The sequence below is a fragment of the Sus scrofa genome, chromosome 14 (genome assembly GCF_000003025.6).
Source record: "Sus scrofa isolate TJ Tabasco breed Duroc chromosome 14, Sscrofa11.1, whole genome shotgun sequence".
NCBI classification, from domain to species: domain Eukaryota; kingdom Metazoa; phylum Chordata; class Mammalia; order Artiodactyla; family Suidae; genus Sus; species Sus scrofa.
The window spans coordinates 28,295,154-28,309,549 of record NC_010456.5 but is presented as its reverse complement, the minus strand read 5'-3'; the positions used below and the strand labels follow the sequence as shown (position 1 = coordinate 28,309,549).

Sequence of the window (14,396 nt, the reverse complement as noted above, 5' to 3'; positions counted from 1 at the left end):
CCTGCAACCCCACTGCCCCCCCCAGAGAGGAGAGCACACACCCCCCGCCAGCCGCAGCCACAGGTCAAGTCTACAGCCTTGTCCTCCGGTGGCCAGATGTGGCCAGATGCGGTCAGCCCTCCAAGACGACCCCAGGGCTTTCCAGGGGTAAGGGCAGGGTACAGAGCGGGACACGAGGGTAGGCAGGGCCACCCTGAGGGTCACCAGGACCACGGCCAGGGAGAAACCATCCTACCAGCTTCTCTTGGCATCTGTGATGCTAAAGCGTGCCCTGGAAGGAAGATGTCGGGAGGCGATCCGTACTTGTGGTTTGGGGGAGGTAATTAAAAGGAGAAAGAAGTTCCCATTCTGGCCCAGCAGAAACGAATCCAACTAGTATTCATGAGGATGTGGGTTCGATCCCTGGCCTCACTCAGTGGGTTAAGGATCCCGCATTGCTGTGGCTGTGGTGTAGGCCGGCAGCTATAGTTCCGATTAGACCCCTAGCCTAGGAACCTCCATATGCCGTGGGTGTGACCCTAAAAAGAAAAAAAAGACAAAAAAAAAAAAAAAACAAGAAAAGAAATAGGGAGTGTGGACAGGGCAGGGTCTGGGGCAGCAGGCTCGCTGGGCTGGAATCCTGGTCTTGCCACTTCAGCTGTGTGACCTGAGGCTAGTAACTTGACAGTTCTGTGCTTCTGTTTCCCTCAGTAAAAGAGAGGCAGTGGGAGCTCTTAAGTACTCAGTGAAGTGAGAGAATACTCAAAACACACCTAGAACAGTGTCTGGTGCAAAGTCAATGTCCACTGACTGTTTTCTGTCCTCACCATACCCCCCAAACCCTTAAATGATGGGCAGAGGGGATTTGCCAGAAGGTGCAAACCAATTTTGGCAGGGGTGGGCATGGTGGTCCTGAAGGCTCTCTGGGTGGCCCTTGCTGAGGGAGGAGAAGACAAAATAGAGTGTGGGCAGTGAATGACAAATACCATATGATATCATCTATATGTGGAATCTTAAAAAAAAAGGACACAATTGAACTTATTTGCAGAACAGAAACAGGATCACAGACTTTGAAAAACCAATGGTTACCAAAGAGGACAGGTAGGCGGGTAGGAGGGATGGACTGGGAGTTTGGATTGGCACATGCATACTGAGTTATATGGAATGAGTGGTCAACGGGGACCTGCTATATAGCACAGGGAACTCTACCCAGTGTTCTGTGATAATCTGCGTGGGAAAAGAATCTGAGAGAGAATGGAGGCATATATGTATGACTGGGTCGCTTTGCTGTACAGCAGAAATTATCACAATCTTGTAAATTAACTATAATTCAATAAAACTTTTTTAAAAATTGAAAACAAGCAGTAAAACAAAACAAAACAAAAAAACAGAGTCTGGGGCTGGGGCCAGGGGTGGGGAGAGGCTAAGGAAACAACTCGACCTCCAAGTGCTCACTGTCTGCCCATCCCACCACCCTACCATGCTCTGGTCTTCAGGGACACTGTGGGGACAGCCACCGGACCTGCCCCTGCTCATGAGACAGAAAGAGAATACACAAATAAACATATAACATAAGAGGGTGCCTTTTAGGGACACGAGGGATGAGCTATGCAGAGATCTGGGAGATAAGGCTTCCAGGCAGTGTGAAAAGCAAACAAGATTTTGGTGGGACCGGGCTTAAAGAGTTCAAGGGCTTTGATGAGATGAGCGTGGCAGGGGAGCAGGGAAGCCAAGAGAGGGAAGGAAGGCCAGATCTTGGGGTCAGGGGCAATGTTCAGGCCCCTGAAATGACCTTGGTGTTCACTCAGAGTGAGGGGGGAACCTGGAAGGATTGTGAGCACAGGGGGCACATGATCTGACTGTGGAGACCAGAGATGGAGACTACTGCACCAGTCCAAGCAGTGGATGGAGGAGGCTGTAGCGGTGCTGCCACGAAGGGATCAGGGCACAGACAGGTTTTGAAGGTAAAGCTGATGGGATTTACTGATGATCCAGAAACAAGGGTATCAGAAAAAAAGTGTGCAGCCAAGGATGACCCAAGGTTTTTGCCTCTCCTCTGGAAGGGAACAAATGGAAGGTCATTTACCGAGAGGAAGACACAGGTGGGGGAAGACTCCGGCAGCTGCAACAATTAGTGGATAAAGCACACAAGGCTGATTCCAAGCAGAAAACTTAGACAGCAGAGGGGGGTTCAGCTTCCCCCACTGGACATGGAGAAGGCCACCAGGTGTGTCATCACTCATGGTGGCCCAGCAGACAAGCCCTTTTCCCTTGTGACCCAGCAGTGAAGGGCCCCTCCCACCATCCACCAGCTGGGCCTTTCCTGGTGGACCAGAGACACCCAATAACTTGGAAACAGACGCCCAGGAACCTGGACTGTGCTTCCTAATCCATTCAAACACCTGGGGCCACACATGCCACACTCCATGCCAGCCCTCCTGGGGTTTGCCCCAGGATATTTTCACACACACACACACACACACACCAGCAAGGTCCCTTGAGCAAATCACTCTTATAAGCCTCTGTTTCCCTAATTGCTGATAATGACAGTCAGACGTGTGTCACAGAATTCTCTGAAGACTAAAAGAGATGACTGACATTCCCAGAGATGCCTGACACACAGCCGTCCCTGACTGAGCTCCCTAGCACATCAGGTGTGAACACCTCTGGATCAACCCTGCCCACTGGGGGAAAAGAGAAGAAACGAGTCTCATTCTCACCCAAGGCCTCTCCCAAGGACCCCTATCTGCAAGGCCCCACTGCTGAGTGCCTCCTGCATTCTGCTTCTAACTCATTTGACCATTCTTTGGGGAAAGCTGTGGATTCATTACTAATTCTTTTTTTTTTTTTTCCGGCCTTTTTAGGGGTCAAATAGGAGCTGCAGCTGCCGGCCTGCGCCACAGCCACAGCAACACGGGATCTGAGCGGCGTCTCAACCTACACCACAGCTCATCACAACGCCGGATACTTAACCCACTGAGAGAGGCCAGGGATCACACCTGCATCCTCATGGATACTATGTCAGGTTCTTAACCCGCTGAGCCACAGCAGGAACCTGAGTTTGCTTTTTGTTAGACACAAATAGCCCCAGAGCTTTTTTCAATTAGTAATGTGTTTTTTCTACTTTTCTCTGCCCATGTATCTATATAAATACCTAGTTGTTTCTCTCTGACTTTTGCCTAGAAATCTTGTTTAACATCCTATGCCCCTATTGTGGTGTAGACCCAGATTTGGGAGTCAGGATTCCTGCCCTTAACGACCACAAGCTGTGGAAACCCTGGCAAGTGGCTGAGCTTTGTATGCCTCGGTTTCCTTACCTGCAGGAAAGAAAATTACCACAATATTTCACAAGGATATGGTAACACTGAAATGAGAAACCAGGTACATCTAGGGCAGTTTCACATACATGCAATTGCCTTTGTACTTTATAATCTTGCTGGAGCCAAACTAGATCTGACCTCTGCCTTTGAGCTGAAGACACACACCCTGGCTCAGAGGTAAGGTAACTGGCCTGAGGTCCCCAGCTAGCAAATGGCCATGTCTGAAAGCCCTGAGCTCCGGAAACAGACATGGGTTTCAAAACGTGTCACGTCCCTATTCAACGCCATTAGCAACCTGAGAAATGTAAATCATATGCATCAAACCAACCCCCCGGAATTATATTAATAAATCAGTATTGCCAATAATGGCAGAGATGTAGGGGAGGGGGCACTTTCACACTCTGTAGATGGATCTATAAATACTAAAGAACCTCTTTTTGAAATTTTATTTTATTTTTCTCTGGCCATGCCCTTGGCATGTGGAAATTCCAGGGCCAGATATCAAATCTAAGCCACAGCAGTGACTGAGCCACAACAGCGACAATGCCGGATCCTTAACTTGCTGAGCCACTGGGGAACTCCTCTTCTTTTTCTTCTTTCTTTCTTTTTTTTTTTTAATGACCACACAGGTGGCATATAGAAGTTCCCTGGCTGGGGATCGAACTCTCAGCTCTGCAGAGACCCAAACCACTGCAATCAGATTCTTAACCTATTACACCACAGCAGAAACTCCTCTTCTTTATCATTTTCATTTACTTTTTTATTTTTTTATTTTTATTTATTTGTTTTGTTTTGTTTTTTGAGCCGCACCCACGGCACATGGAAGTTTCCAGACTAGGTAGAATCGGAGCTACAGCTGCCAGCCACAGCCACAGCAACTCGGGATCCAAGCCACGTCTGCAACCTACACCACAGCTCACAGAAATGACTGATCCTTAACCCAATGAGCGAAGCAATGGATCGAACCCTCATGGATCCTAATCGGGTTCGTTAAACACTGAGCCATGAAGGGAACTCCCTTCTTTTTAAAAAAAAAAAAAAAATGAAAGTTTCACTGGAGAAAAACAGAAGCAACACATACAGGGGGAAAGAGCACAAACAATTCAACTGATACAGAACTGAAAGTCACAATGATCCAATGGTGTTTGCAATTTCTTAAAGAGCTCCCCTCAAGTTGTTTTTTAACAGTCTCACCAATTTTTTCAGCTTAAATAGTATCAAATTTTCAAAAAATTAAGGACCTCAGGGAAGGGACCAACTTTCAAGATAGTGAAGTTGACACTAAATATACTAGTGATCTTCTGAAAGGCTATTAGGCTGTATCAACATTCAAACCGGACATACCTTCTAGTCTAGAGGCTTCTCATAAGAAATGTACCCAGTGGAAGTGTTCATACATGAACACAGAGAGGTATGTATCAGGATAGTCCCTGATCGGTTGTTTGTGACAGAGAAAATTACAGGTCAGTAGAGAAACAGGTAGGTCATTAAGTGGACAGCCATTCAAAGGAATCCCACACAGCAGTGGAAAAAGTGACAGATTTACACATTCTGACACAGAAAATTTTCCAAGCAATATCTCTGAGTTGAAAAGCAAACTGCAGGAGTTCCCCCTGTGGTGCAATAGAATCTTTGGCATCTCTAATGCACCAGGATTCAGGTTCAATCCCCGGCCCAGCGCAGTGGGTTAAAAGATCCAGCACTGCCACAGCTGAGGTCTAGGTCACAACTGCAGCTCTGATCTGATCCCTGGCCCGGAACCTCCATATGCTGCAGGGATGCCAGGAAAAAGAAAAAGAAAAGAAAACTGTAGGCTATTTATACATAGTTTAGTTCAATATATGTAAAAATACATATTAATGTGTCTAAATACATGCTTGTGATGTATATCTCGACAAAAGTCTAGAAAGATACTCTCAGATGATGGTGGTACTGTTTGAGGAAGGAAAGAAAATGGAAGGAATCTTTTTTTCCCCTCCACTTGAATTTTTTTTCACAAATGAGAATTCACGTCCTTTACACATGGACTTTTTTTTTCCCCAATGTATGGGGGGGTTTTGGGGGGGGAACATACATGGACTTTTTTTTTCTTTTTCTTTTTAGGGATGCACATGCAGCATGTGGAAGTTTGCAGGGAAGGGGTTGAATTGGAGCTGCAGCTGCCAGCCTACACCATAGCCACAGCAATGTGGGTTCCGAGCAGCATCTGATACCTACACCACAGCTTGTGGCAACACCAGATCGTCAATTCACTGAACGAGGCCAGGGATCAAACCTACATCCTCATGGACACTAGTCAGGTTTAACCCACTGAACCACAATGGGAACTCCAGATTTGTGTAATTAACCAAAGTTCCTTGAAGGAATGAAGGAAGGAAGGAAGGGGAAAAAAGAAAAGAACAGAAAAGAAAAGAGAGAAAGAGAAAGAAAGCGAAAGAAAGAGAGAGAGAGAGAGCGAGAAAGAAAGAAAGAAAGAAAGAAAGAAAGAAAGAAAGAAAGAAAGAAAGAAAGAAAGGAACGAAGGAAGAAAGGAAGAAAGAAAAAAGAAATCCAGGCACAAGCCTTCCCATTCAAGTTGTACTGGACGTGTGCAGCCAAAGAAAATACCGGGGGAGCCCCTCCCTCTCCTCACGTCCCACCAGCCTGGTGCCCTGAACATAGGCATTCTTCTTCCAAGGGAAAGCTCTTGGCCGGGGCTCAGCCTGAGCTGTCCAAGAAGGAGCTGTCATGGGCTGGGCTGGCCTTCGTGTCTTCACGCCACTCAGCCCCAAACCAATCGCCTTGGGGATATTCACGTAGGATGCTGGGTGGCTCTCAGTCAAGTTTAAGCCCGGAAATCTTAGCTCTGAGACAACAGAGGACAGTGGCACTTTACTCTTCGGAAGAGTGGGAAGTTAGATGGTGCATGTGTGTATGCATGTACACACACACACACACACACACACACACACAGAGAAACATCCTTCATCTGATTGAGAGTCATAAAAAGAAAGCACTGAATTAAATCCAAGAGGGACTGGGCTGACAAGATTCTTCATCAGCTATAAATCCCACCCACCCCCACACCTCCAAAGCAAGAAGCTCTTTGCTCGGACTCACCACACCACACTTATACCACAATCTCTCCAGGGTGCATGGGGTTCAGAAACCACAAATTCGGCGGGCATTTACAGCGATGTTCACTGTGATAAAATTCTCACAGCTACTTTGAAAAGCAAAAGATACACGTGTTGGCTGCCATGAGAGAGAAAGAAGCAGTTCTGCCTCTCTGAGGTTTCCCCAGGAAACTTCTTCCCGCCATCCCCAAAGGCAGGAAACACACACAAACCCACCAAGAGGAACTCAGAGCTCATTGTCATCACGGGCCAGAAACACCATGCAATCAGATTACAGGACTTGGTGACTCAAACAACTGCTTACCCAGAGACCTTGGGAAAAACCTAAAGTGGCTCCACCTTTAAAGGTCAAAAAATGGCTGCCTTCATTCATTCACTCATTCATTCATCTCCCAAGCATTCCAGGCTGGGCTTGGGGGACAGACATGAAATGTGGCCAGGTCCCCATTCTCAAGAAACTTGCCTAAAGAAGTAAGCTAAGGGAAAAGCCATTGCTGATACCCACATCTTTAGCCCAGCTCTGCCTCTGGCTGGATCTTGGGCTAAAGTAAGCCTGGGTTTTCTCTCCCAGCCCTTGCAGGGGTTGGCCTTGGCTTTAAAACTCTGAATGCTTTAAGCTCAAGTGTGATGCTCTACATCTTCCTGTCCCTCAGCAACTCCAGGCTCATTCAAACAACCCACCAAGAGACCCAGGGCAGAGTCGGGGGTCTGAAGGCCGGCTGACCGCCTCAATGTGTCTCCTGGTTAAAAGGGCAGGGGTGATAGAAGGTTAGGATCGGAGGAAAGCTCTCAGGCTGTGGGCTCCCCCAAAGACCCTGCTCATGCAGCCTCGGGCTTATGCCTGCCTCTGTGTGAATCTGGGGAGAAAAGCGGCTTATCATTTCCAATCTGCATCAGGAAGGCAGTGGGGGAGGGGGAGGATAGAGCAGCCCACTCGGCCTCTGAGAATGGGTTTGTAAGGGGAGATTCTGGAAAGCCAAGAGCACAAGGCTGAGCGCCCACCATGTGCAGCTCTAGTTTTACCAGACTCTGTCACAGACTACTGTAAAAGAGGCAGGAGACATTCAGGCAGGCTCCTGGGCTCCTCCCGACAGCACCGAAAGGCGACCACACTCCAGGCCGCCCTAGGCCGGAGACCCTTAAGGTGAGGTCAGGTCCCAAGCCATTCCAGGCTTCCCCAACCCTGGCCCATGCCTCCAGCCAAGGCCTTGCGTGACCTCCTTGGGCCCCAAACTCAGCCTGCGTCCTGGGTCGGGTGGTCCCTAGGAAGGTGGCCAGCTGCCCTTCCTCGTGCCCACTGGTCCCCCTTCCCCCGTGCTCAGGGGCGGGGGCCCCAGGTAAGGATCCCGGCTTCGGATTGACAGCCGGCCGGCTGCGCGCCCGACCCTCCTCGGTGCCCAGCGCCCTCCAGCCCGGACCGGACCCGGCACAGACCCCTAGTCAGGCCCCTCACCCACCTTGAGGACCTGCTGCTTGATGATCGAGGGCACCATCACGATCATAACAGCGCCCAGTGCAGCTAAGAGCAGCCCAACGAAGCCCAGCGCCGCGGCCACCTGGCGCGCTCTGGAGCGGCTGCCCATGTCTGCGCGCCCTGGCGCCCGCGCGGAGGTCGCTGGGCTCCGCGCCTGTGGAGGGAACGAGACGGGGGCGGAGGCGACAGTGACTGTGACTCCGGGGACGGGGACGGCAGCGGCACGGCGGGTTCCGGACGGCAGAGCACGGAGGAGCGACCCGGCAGGTGGCCAGCGGTTTTATGCGCCATCAAAGCGGACCGCCCCCGGGACGCCCTGGGCACCGGGATTCGGGCGGGCGCCGGCGGGTGGGGGCGGCGGGGCGGGGCCTAAGTTCCAGGGGGCGTGTCTGAGGCGGGGCGCGGATCAGAAGGTCTGTGGGGCGGGGCCACAGCCGCGGGCCCGGCGCCCTAGCTTCCGTTTCCAGCGGGGGGAGCTGTGGAGGTCTCACGGCCACGTGCAACGTTGAACCTGGCTTCCCTCCACCTCGTAACTTTTTTCCCCTTCCTCACTCCCTCTTTCTCCCCGTCCATCCATTTCCCTGATTCTTCCTCCTCCCCACCTTCTCCCCTCTCCTCAGCTGTCTCCCCTCCTCACCTGCTTTCTACACACTCCTCCGCCCCCCTTCTTTGCTCCTTCTCCCCTCCCACTTGCTCTGTCAGGACCATCATCATTGTTCATATTTAATAGGAATTTCCCAACTCTGGCAGGAACTCCAGAGCCCCTGCCCCCTCATCTCCCCTCATTCCCTTCCCCCACCCGTCTGCCAAGACACACACACACACCCCTCTGCCTCTAAGACACACACACACACACACACACACACAAGCATGCACGCACGCGCCCTATGTATGTATACATCTAGAAGGCTCCTGCCTCAAGACTTGGTACACCCACGACTTGGAATTCTGTCTTCCCCAGATATCTGCCCTGCTCCTTCCTTCACGACTGCTCGGCCATCTTATCAGAAAGGCCTGCCCCGCCACCCTGTGTAAAATAAAATAGCGCCAGCTCTTCGGGCTCACCCCTCACCCTTATCACCGGGCACCACCTGGCGTGTTCCACTTTATTCTTGCATTCTGACCATGGCCTGGGACTAGATTGCTACAGCAGAAGCTTTGTCTCTCTGGCCCTCTGCCCCGTCCCCAAAAGTAGTTTGACAGCGGCCTGGCTGGGAATGCTGGCTCACAAGGAACATGTTAGAGTGAACCACAAGGAGCCTTCTAGGAACTTGGCCCTGTGCTGAGTGCCTTGCCCATGATGGCTCCATTTTACAGATAAGGAAACAGGCACAGAGGGTTAGGTTAACATATCTAAGCTGCTTTCCAGTGAACAAGAAGACAGGTGATGGGCAAGTGAGCAAATAAATGATGGGTGATTTCAGAGAAAAGTGCCAAGAAAATAGAACAGGTGGGCACGTGCTCCCCTGCAATACCCTCCACAGTCCCCATGTAGCCTGCTCCTAAAGCCTGCAGCAAACTCCTCCACTGAATTCTAGACTCTGTATGTAGGCCAATCCCCCTTCATCTTTTTTTTTTTTTTTTTTTTTCTTTTTGGCAGCGCCAGCAGCATGCAGAAATTCCTGGGCCAGGGAGAGAACCCTTGCCACAACAGGGACCCAACCACTGCAGTGACAATGCCGGATTCTTAGCCCACTGAGCCACCCCTCATTCTCTAGATGGGGTCACTCAGGGATGGGAGAGCAGTGTCCCCAACACCTGGGTGAGGCAGACCAGTTCCTGAGGGGCTCAGAATGAGAACTTCTGAAACTCTTATTCAACCCTGGGAGTAAGAGCCTTCTCCCAGGTCCATCCTTAAGCAGCATTGCCAGGACTGAGGGTTTTTTGTGTGTGTGTGTTTGTTTTGTCTTTTTAGGGCCACACCCACGGCATCTGGAAGTTCCCAGGCTAGGAGTCAAATCAGAGCTGAGCTGCTAGCCTAGGTCACAGCCATAGCAGTACTGGATCCGAGCCACATCTGCCACCCACACCACAGCTCGAGGCAACACTAGATCCTTAACACACTGAGCGAGACCAGGGACCCAACCTACATCCTCATGGTTACTAGTCAGGTTTGTTTCTGCTAAGCCACAACTTGAACTCCCTGAGCTAGTATTTATCAAGCACCTACTGTGGACCAGCCAGAGAGGAGTTTTGCCTCTGGAAACTCAACCTTGTCCAGGGCACCAGGAGCAGGGACCCAACCCCTGACCTAGATCAGGATGGCTAGGGCAAAAGTAGCTGTAGTGGCGGATGGGAACAGGTTCCAAGAAGTCCATACTCCAGGGTTTGCTACCCGGGAGTCCTAGGGAAAGTGGCTTGGCCTTCTCCATGCTTCAGTTTCTTCTGCTATCGAATGGGGACAATAAGAGCCTTTCTCCAGGTCCTAATGACCTAGCAGTTAAGGATCTGGCATTGTCACTGCTGTGGTTCTGGCTAGAGCTGTGGTACAGGTCTGATACCTGACGTAGCAACTTCCACAGGCCATGGGCAAAGCCAAAAAAAAACAAAACAAAACAAAAAAAAAACAACTCTCTCCAAGGGCTGCTAAGAGGATTAAGAGTTGGGAAGATGTGACAGTGCTTAGAGCAGTGCCCCAAGGTAAGAGCACCACTAAACCACTAAACTAACCATTCTTGTTACTGCTGCCTGAGGTTCTAAGTGACCTGGTTTCAACCCACTTTTCTTCTCGCATCTCTAACCTCTCTTCCTTATTCTCTCTACCCTAGTCTCCTGGGCTCTTCCTTGAACAACCACAGCATTTTCCAGCCACAGGGGCTTTGCACTTGCTGTTCCCGCTGCCTGGAATACCTTTCCAGAGCTGACTCCTTCTCCTCTGGGTCTCAGCTCAAATCCTGCTCCTTAGAGAGACCGTCTCTAGTTTTGCTTTTTAATTTTTTTTTTATTTCGTGTGTGTGTGTGTGTGTGCGCGCACGCTTTGGCCATGCCCATGGAATGCAGAAGTTCCCAGGCCAGGGATCATTCCTCATGCCACAGGAATGTCCTGAACCAGAGCAGTGACAATGCCAGATCCTTCACCCACTGGGCCACCAGTGAATTCCAAGAGACCTTCCCTGTTTAAGCTGCCCAAAATGGAAATCCCAACCCACCAGCCACTCTCTATCAAATCACCCCTTTTTATCTAAAATTGTCTCATTCATTTACCTGCTTACTTCTTTCTAGGCCCACCTCCTGAGAGAGAAGTTGATCTCTTTTTATTAATGGATGTATCCTCAGCACCTGAAACAATGCCTGGCACCTAATACACACTCAGTAAGAGCTTGAGGAGTTCCTGTTGTGGTCCAGTGGAAATGAATCCGACTAGGAACCATGAGGACACGGGTTCGATCCCTGGCCTCGCTCAGTGGGTTAAGGATCCAGCATTGCTGTGAGCTGTGGTGTAGGTCACAGACTCACCTCAGATCCCTAGTTGATGTGGCTGTGGCCAAGGCCAGCAGCTACAGCTCCGATTCAACCCCTAGCCTGGGAACCTCCATATGCTGCAGATGTGGCCATAAAAAGACATAAAAAAAATAAAATTTAAAAAAATAAAGACTTGAAAGAGTTAATTCTTTAATCAAGTAACTCATTAATTAATTCATGTAATTTCACTGTATTCCTTAGGGACTTCAGTGCACCAGCTATAGGCATCGTTTTATGTTTGATTGACTTTTGTAGTTGTTGGGAATTAAGCCATTTGCTAAACTCTGGGGTCTGTATTGGCCCTGACGCCACCCCCCCCTTCCTTGATACCCAGCCTCCCTCAGCGAGCAAGGTCTGGTTTGCCTTGACCGTCTCACCCAATCTAACTTTCAAGTCTTCAAGGACAAAATGTACGTGGTGCTTACCCAAGAGGGCCCCCAAGGTCATGGCAGGAGTGTCCTCATGTCACGCCACACTGTCACTTGACAAGAGAGAAAGGCAGGAAAGGAAGAATGTCCAAGACACGTGACCATCTGTGACCTCGCTGGGGGGAGTCACATCCGATGCGGGGGTGGGGGGATGCGGGGGTGGTGGGGAGGGTTACTTCATCACATTTTAGAGAAAGGCTTTGCCAGGATGAATACAAAGATGCAGAAGGAAAGGAAAGATTCATGATAGTAAAATATTATCAAAGTGGATGTCAGAGAGATCCTGTAAAAGCTAAGTCAGATAACCTTCCTCCTCAGCTCCAAACCCTCCCATGATCAAAAGACTGTTATCAGGCGTATTGGTGGGAATTCCCGTCGTGGCACAGTGGTTAACGAATCCGACTGGGAACCATGAGGTTGCGGGTTGGGTCTCTGGCCTCACTCAGTGGGTTAAAGATCTGGCGTTGCCGAGAGTTTCAGTGTAGGTCAAAGACGTGGCTCGGATCCCTACCCTGGGAATCTCCATATGCTGCAGGAGCAGCCTTAGAAAAGGCAAAAAGACAAAAAAAAAAAAAAAGTGTTGGCGAAGATGTGGTACCCCCGATACACTGCCAGTGGGATTGTAAAATAGCACAGCCACTGTGGAGAACAGTCTGGAAACAGCTCCTCAAAAGGGTTACCAAACTCCCAGCAGTTCCCCTCCTAGATAAATACAAGAGAAATGAAAACAGTGTCCACACAGAATTTGCACGTGACAGCAATATTCACAAGAGCCAGAACATGGAAACAACCCAAATGTCCCCCAGCTGATGAACAGATAAATAAAATATGAAATAGCCCACAATGGAATATTATTATTCAGCATTTTAAAAAATGAAGTATTGCTACATTCCACAATATGGATAACTGTGAAAACATTACCTGAAATGAAAGATGCACGGGGAGTTCCCTGGTGGGGTTATGATTCGGCATCTTAATCGCTGTGGCTGGGGTTCAGTCTCTAGTCTGGGAACCGAGATCCCACATCAAGCCTATGCACAGGGAAGCCGAAAAACAAAAAAAAAATACAAAAAAAAATACAAAAAAAAAACAAAAACAAAAAAAACACACACACAAAAAAACAAGGCAGTTACAAAAGGCCATGTACTATTCTGTAAACAAGTTCCCCTGCATCATTCTATATTAGATTCCACACTTTAGTGATCTCCTCCGATGTTTGTTTTCCCTGTCTAATTTATTTCACTTAGTATGATAATTTCTTTGTTCATCCATGTGGCTGCATATGGCATTATTTTGTCCTTTTTTTGTGGCTGAGGAATATTCCATTGCATACATACACCACATCTTCTTTTTCCATTCCTCGAAACAGACTCAAACATTTCGAAGCCAAACTTGTGGTTACTAAAGGGGAAACATGGGTAGAGGGATAAATTCGGTAGTTGGGATCGACATATGCCCACTGCTCTATAAGGAATGGATGGGTAACTGTATAGCACATGGAAATCCATTCAAAGCTCTGTAGTGACCTAGATGGGAAAGGAATCTGAAAAGGAATGGATATATATATACAGACACATACATATATATACTTATATTTATATCTCTATGTGTGTATATATATATTTATATATGTATGTATATATATATATGGAATGGATATATGTGTGTGTATGTACATATGTGTGTATATGTGTGTACGTATAACTGACTCACTTTGCTCTACACCTAAAGCTAACACAGCACTGTAAGTCAACTATACGCCAATAAAATTTTTTTAAAACCGTGCACTAAGGAGTTCCTGTTGTGGCTCAGTGATTAAGAATCTGACTAGTATCCATGAGGATGTAGGTTCGATCCCGCCCCTGTTCAGTGGGTTAAGAATCTGGCATTGCTCTGGCTGTGGTGTAGGCCGGCAGCTGCAGCACTGATTTGACCTCTAGCCTGGGAACGTCCATATGCCATGCGTGCAGCCCTAAAAAGTCAAAAAGATTTTTAAAAATGTACTATATGACTCCATTTCTATGAAATGTCCAGAAAGAGGCAAATCCATACAAAAAGCAGATTCGTGTTTGCTTAGGCTGGGGGTGGGGGAGTGGGGAGCAGAGAGAAATGGGAGTGATTACTAAGGATTCCTTTGGGAGTGAGAATGTTTTCTAAAACTGATTGTGCTTATGCTTGTTTAGCTCTGTGAATATACTCAAATCCGTTGAATTTTACACTTTTAATGATCAGATCGTATGCTTTGTGAATTATACGTCAATTAAGCTGTTATAAAGAAAGCAATAACAAAGCTTTCTTATGGCTCCCGCCTCACTCATAGTAAAAGTCAAAGTCCTCAGCACAGTCCCCCTCATCTCCCTGACCTCAAGTTCTCCTGACCCCCAGCTCACTCCGCTCCACCTCCTGGGAGTTCTTCCAACTAGCTGCTTAGCCCCAGCCACAAGGCCTTTGCACTGACTTGTCCCTCTGCTGGACCACCCTGTTCTCAGACCTCCATGTGGCTCACCTTCCCTTCCTTCAAGTCCTTGCTCCAACATCATCTTCCCAGCTAGAACTTCCTTCCTCTCCATCCTTCTCAAATTACAACCACACCCACAAAACCCCTACCTCCCTGCCC

The 14,396-nt window shown here is 48.7% G+C and overlaps 1 protein-coding gene across 1 annotated transcript in view; it reads right to left on the bottom strand.

Moving 5' to 3' along the window:
- The window catches only part of SCARB1 (scavenger receptor class B member 1), a gene marked incomplete at its 5' end in the record, with an annotated part of 92,148 nt that extends 84,019 nt beyond the window's left edge, over positions 1-8,129 (bottom strand). The window contains 1 exon segment of the mRNA NM_213967.1: positions 7,873-8,129. Within this exon segment, the coding sequence (NP_999132.1) occupies positions 7,873-7,998 (126 nt within the window).